A 5,954-nucleotide genomic window follows, 5' to 3' on the forward strand; every position below is an offset into this window, starting at 1 on the left:
CAGTTATTTTGTGCGCTCCAAAGCCATAGGAAGGACTCTGCTTGCTGCATCGCTTTGGATGATGGGTCCTCTAGCGGTCAACTTAGATTTTAGCGCCAAAATGTTTTTTCTTGTGATTTTTACTCTGCGTGTTTTTTAGTGTTGTTATTAAGAACGTCGTGAGTCGAGTCAAGCCAAGCTCGTAAAGTTACAGTGGCGTGGTTTGGCAAGTTTGGTTGTTGTTGTGCCATTGATCCCAAATGAGAACTCGGAAGAGTTTGATCGTTCCGTTTTGCTAGCACGACTGTGCTAGTAGTTAACCAGAACAAACCACTCGTTTTCTGCGATTCGGGGCATTAAAGGCAAGCATCGCTTGCGGTAGCTAATTGGCGCTGAACATCCTCAGTCAACACGACGGCGCTGCGCCTCAGCCTGTGTCATCGGAGCTGGTTCCCGGAGGCATTCAACATTACGTCCAAAGAAGGCAGCTCGTGGGATGTAGCACTGAATCAGGCCGCTGTAGAGGCCCTGTATTCAGCTGCTTACATCGAAGACTACCTCGACTGCGTTGAAAACCTGCCAGATGACGTGCAGAGGAACCTCAGTCAGCTCAGGGAGCTGGACGTCAAGTACCAAGGTATGGCGTTGCTTTTATTTGGCGTCGAGGTGGGACGCGAACGTACGTCGCGAAATCGGGAATTTCTGTCAGCGGAGCATTGAGGATTAGCATTTCACCTTGCTGAGAGGACGCCTTGGCTGCCGGCGCTTGAAGTGCATACGCTTGGCAACAGGCCAGTGGAACTGTGTGTGGGGAGGGCAGGGTCTTTGCCGTGTTGAATGCACCGTGTTTTGAGCGTCGCGTCGTCCGCTGTATGAGATAGCACACCTTGCAGGGCGCAGCAAACTTTAAAGGCCACTAGTCAGTCACTCTGCGGCCCATAGCGACTGCGTTGGCGTCGACGAGAGCACGCGTTTCAGCACGACATGCGATAGCTGCTGGAATCGCACACGTCAACTCAAATCTGAGGCATTCTGCATGACTACCAACTAATTTGCAGTCGATCATATGCCGCCCCATGTGCGCGTTTATCTGGTATGCAGCGTTCGCCTGGCACCCCATATATGTGTAGCAACTAAAGCTGGCGGAGGTCGAAAAAGTCGTGGAGTTCTTGAGCAAGTTGCGGTTGCTGTCGTGTAATCTGCTACCTTCAGTACGCTCTCCACTCTGCGAGGACCACAAGCGACGCCCTTCTCAGTTATCTTCGCGTTAAACTTTTTAGAGATACTGCTGCTCCTGAGCACAGCAGAACTCTAGACCCAGAATATGTATTTCAGATCAGCAACATTCTTAGCTGTGAGGTTTAGCTGTAACATGTGTTTTGAGCTTCACTCAGGGCTGTGTAGAGTGTATTCGCCATAGACTACTGTCAGGTTTAATTTGTTCAGCGCTTAAGTACCCCATGGGTTTCAACAGTAAGCAACTGTCAGGATGTACCGCACATTTCCCCATTTATTTTGCTCAACATATCTTCTCAGAAGTTACTCTGCCAATTCTGATAAATGGCAAGAAGTTACTTGCCTGTGTCCACTAGAAACAGTAGGTACTTGTGACCCCTGTGTAGCACCATTAAAATAGTTATGGAGGCTGAACTGAAATGAAGCCATATGAAGCCATAAAGTGACATTGAGGTGCCCATTTCTGGATTGATTTCTATGCTGCTGCTGCTGCAGTTTGATGTCTACAGTCCTCATGTCATAGCTGCCATACTTAATTTAAGCAAGATTTTAACAATCTAGAATAGTCTGCCGAGAAGAAAAAGTGTGTACACATCTGTTGGCAAGTCTTGACACTCATCTGTTGTCCAGTTGACTAAAGATTGATCTCAATAGCAGTTCACTGCCATCAGCTGCTTCCTATTGCCTGGTAATAAAAAGGTGTGAAATTAAATTGATGATAGAGGAGGAGGATAAAAAGAAACTGACAGGTGCCATGTTAAGATACAGGACGATAGGAGAGTGGGTCAGGGAACACATATGAGTTAATGATATCCTATCTGAAATCAAGAGAACGAAATGGGCAGGGCATGTAGTGCGAAGAGAAGATAACTGATCATCCCTTAGGGTAAGGAGTGGATTCCAAGTTCCAAGAGAAGGCAAACAGCAAGGGGCTGCAGAGAGTACGGTAAGATCTAGAAACTTAAAGGGAAAAGGTAGCCACAGCTAGCATAGGGCAGGGTTAATTAATTGGAGGCCAACAGGAGAAGCCTTAGTGCTGCAGTGGATGTAGTTAGTCTGATGATTAATGATGAGAGCCTGATTGCGTGCCTTAGTTTCTTCTTTTCCTCGCAGAGGTGCTGGCAGAGCTGGAGCAGCAGCAAGGGCTGCTCAGCAGGCGTGACCTGGACGTCGGCCGCAAGAAGGTGATGCTGCAGATCCAGCACTCGCTCATCAAGTCTCAGGAGCTCGGTGACGACAAGCTGCAGCTGCTGCAGCAGATCCAGGACCTGATTGAGAACAAGGTGCGCCAGCTGGACCAGGACTACCGCAACCTGGACCATGAGCCCGAGACGCGCGAGGCCAAGCGGTCACGCCGGCAACGCGGCCACGACGACGAGCAGACGCCCGCGCCGCATCCCACCTGCGGCCGGCGGCAGCCCAAGAAGAAACGGCGCCGCGGGGCCTCGAATTCGGCGGGCCACCAGCAGGGGCACCAGCAGGGACAGCAGGGCCACCAGCAAAGGGGCGGCGGGGTGCCGTCGCCCGCAGAGCCGCCCATCGACCCCGACGAGCCCACCTATTGCCTCTGCGAGCAGGTCTCCTTCGGAGAGATGATCTGCTGCGATAACGAGGAGTGTGCGATCGAGTGGTTCCATTTCTCATGCGTCATGCTCACCACCAAGCCAAAGGGCCGGTGGTATTGCCCCCGGTGTCGAGGCGACCGCAGCAATCAGATGAAGCCCAAGGGAAGCTAGCCTCTACGCACGAGCCTTGCGCACTCGTGACCAAGCCGGTGCTCATGGCAATTAATAAATATGCCTATATCTGTCTTTGCCCTCAGGTGTGTGTGCATTTTTTGCTTTTTCAAAGGTGCCTGTGTGCAGCTCTAGAGCGAGCAAACGGTGCCACGCTAGGTCTGCAACATTTTCAGCAAACAGCACTCCAGATAAGTATGCGCATAGTGAGAACAAAGGGGGCGAGCCAGTAAGAGAAGTAGTTAAGATCATAGGTTGAAAAGGTTTTGCATAAAGTTTGTGTACTGCTAGTTATTTCTGCCAGGACCTGGTTCAGCACATGCAGTAATAATGATAATGATAAGTAATAATAATGTTTTCTGTACTATTCTGTAGGCTTTGTCACAATGGATCCTTGAAACTGGGAGCACTGAGGCAAGATGACGACAGGTAAGCTGCTGTCCTTTCCTGGGTATTCAGTATGCAATTATCCTCATTACTTTATAATTTATGGAAAGCAACTTAACAATTAAGAAATACATCCTATTGAGAAGTTTTGAGCTGACAGTACATCTGGAATCTCCTACATCTCACCTGCACCAGTGCCTCAAAATTATTTGAAAAAGGTCTTGAATGGCATTTGACTCAAATGTTCAACAGTGCGTCCTTGTAACTCCTGAACTTAACAACAAAGTGCGCAAAAAACGACCAGGACGAAAATGAAAAAGACACGCAGTGTCGTTTTCTGCGTGCTTTGTTGCGAAGAATGGGTAACCAACTAGCCCAAACCCACACCTTATTAAGGTTGAAGGCCAACAGCGCAACGACGCAGACAAAGTAGAAGAAAACACAGGACAAGCGCTTGTCCTGTGTTTTCTTCTACTTTGGTCTGCATCGTTGCGCTGTTGCCCTTCAATATGTACCACCAACTCGCCCGTTTGGCTATAGTGTTGAACTTATTAAGGTACTGAACCTTGCTTACTGCCAGCACTTGCTGTTAGGTGACCTAAATGCTCTAGCACAAATGTATGTACTCTTGTAAAACTGGAAGAGATAAGCATTGTGGGCCCAATTTAAAATTGAGGCAATGATCAAATTCATGCAAGCTATAAAATCATGGAACAGTTGTCACTGCAATATTCAGTGCAGTGACCAACTTTCCAGCAGACACCCAGCTTGCAAAACAGGATAGTATGGTCACTCGTGCACTTGTAGCAATATATTTCACAACTGCAGAAGTGAAAAAAAAAAAAAATAATCATTGCATCTGGCACAATAGATGAAATTTAATAAAACAAGTGACAGATTATGTGTGCTCGAGGCTATTAATACAGCTTATAAATTTTTAAGGCCAAGGCCACACTTTGGGCTATGAGGCGTACAATTGTGAAGGGCACCCAGGGTTTTTTTTCAGAGCACATCGAAATCTAAGTACACAGGCGTTTTTGCATTTCGCTCACATCAAAATTCAGCCGCTATGGCCGGTTGTTAAAAGTTGTTGCAAGTGCTATAGTCTTGCATTACTGAAAGCTGTAGTCAGTGTATGTCAAGGTTCAATCAATACAAAACTTTTTTTTTTTGTATTTGTAATTACGAATACAATATACGGTACATGAAATCAAAGATGTCTTGTCAGTAAGGTTTTGGAAAATTTCCCATTTAGAAGCTTCATCCTTGCAAACTGACGCTGAAGACTTCCGCGTGAGCAACAGGTAGTGGTTTTGTCCATCAAAGCACCTCCTGATCAGTTGGTTGCTTGAAGCTTGGCTGGTTCTTCTGCCTTGGTCAATACCTCCTTGTCTCGAATGAAGTCCTCCTGCGAGGCCATATTCATATTAAGGAACTCGTATATTTCGCACCACAGCATTATGCACAGTTCACACATGCAAGTACAACACAGACCTGTAGACCTGACACCACAGATTGCGGTACAGTAGATCTACAGCATCCACATCACAACAAGGCTTAGACCTATAGGCCACAACATTCAATCACGTTTAAATTTTTATTCAAAGATCCGCTGGAGTAAAAAAACTTGCCTGATTGTATATCACCTTCACCAGCAGCGAACAGCTGGGACATGTGGCAACCTCTTCACCATTCAGCAGGTCCTCCTAACGAATGTAGGAGGAATGAACATTTAAGACATTTCTCATTTCGCCGTTTGAAGCGTATCTGCTGTACTGGCTAGACAAATGAATAAACAGATTATGCTATATGACGCGAAGATCAAATTTACACTTGACGCACACCTCAGAAACTCCGCCTCGCCTCTATTTTGGACTGCTTTACAAGGGAAGCTAGCGCTTTGTCCACAGGGTTGTCTACCGACCTTGGCAGCCGGGGCTCCAGCAAAGTGCACAGTACGAATTTAAGTGTTTTTATTTTTTTTTTTCGCAACTGACCTTAGTTATTTCGAATCTGTCTCCGCATGGGCACGGGTAGAAATACGTCTCCAGCTCCTCGTCGTACTCGAAGTCTTCTATCTCGACCTCGTCGTGGTACACAGACATCTCTCTAGAGCACACACGTGAGCTCGCTAACTACCAAAATTTTGGTAGGCAGGCAATGTGACGCTGAAAGCACGCGAGAAACAAAAATATTGCGGCATTGACCACACCGCTCGCCGTTGACACACGCCGCGCACGTTGCCGATGTGCACAGTCGTCACAGTCGTTCATACAAAAGACGTTGAACACTCCATGACGTTGAAGAAGTAAATAACAAGCCGCAGCATTTAAAGAGGCGCTAGCGATGGCAAAGTGTATCACAGCGTCGGTGCAGTCTTAAAAAAAAGTTAATATTTGTATAAAAAACAACAAACTGATTGTTTAAATAAGTTTAATGCTTGAGATAAGGTCGCTAGAGGTGTAAAAATTATTTTATGCACAAATAAACTTGCGTTACTCAATTTAAACTACACTAACGCTTGCAGCGCTAAAAGTTCCTGTGGTTGTTATGAACCAAACTATAGGTGCGCTGTCGCTACTCGTCTCTTTGTTGTCACACGAAAGGAATCCCGGA

General features: G+C 46.7%; 2 protein-coding genes across 2 annotated transcripts; one reads left to right on the plus strand and one right to left on the minus strand.

Annotated features, from left to right (window-relative positions):
* The first annotated feature begins 86 nt into the window (after window positions 1-86).
* On the plus strand, window positions 87-3,036 carry LOC149371437 (inhibitor of growth protein 2-like). Its single transcript, XM_089565672.1, has 2 exons — window positions 87-616; window positions 2,310-3,036. Exons 1-2 carry the CDS (start codon window positions 563-565, stop codon window positions 2,949-2,951), a joined length of 696 nt encoding a protein of 231 aa, XP_089421798.1. The 5' UTR covers window positions 87-562; the 3' UTR covers window positions 2,952-3,036.
* Window positions 3,037-4,482: 1,446 nt separating this feature from the next.
* Dph3 (Diphthamide biosynthesis 3) lies at window positions 4,483-5,618 on the minus strand. The gene is made up of 3 exons (XM_089585173.1): window positions 5,336-5,618; window positions 4,970-5,044; window positions 4,483-4,746 (listed from the first exon to the last, which is right to left on the minus strand). The coding sequence occupies exons 1-3, from the start codon at window positions 5,441-5,443 to the stop codon at window positions 4,675-4,677; spliced, it is 255 nt and encodes an 84-aa protein (XP_089441299.1). The 5' UTR covers window positions 5,444-5,618; the 3' UTR covers window positions 4,483-4,674.
* Window positions 5,619-5,954: the final 336 nt, after the last annotated feature.

Source organism: Amblyomma mixtum, chromosome 1 (genome assembly GCF_055824585.1).
Source record: "Amblyomma mixtum isolate Tamu chromosome 1, ASM5582458v1, whole genome shotgun sequence".
Classification (NCBI taxonomy): Eukaryota; Metazoa; Arthropoda; class Arachnida; order Ixodida; family Ixodidae; genus Amblyomma; species Amblyomma mixtum.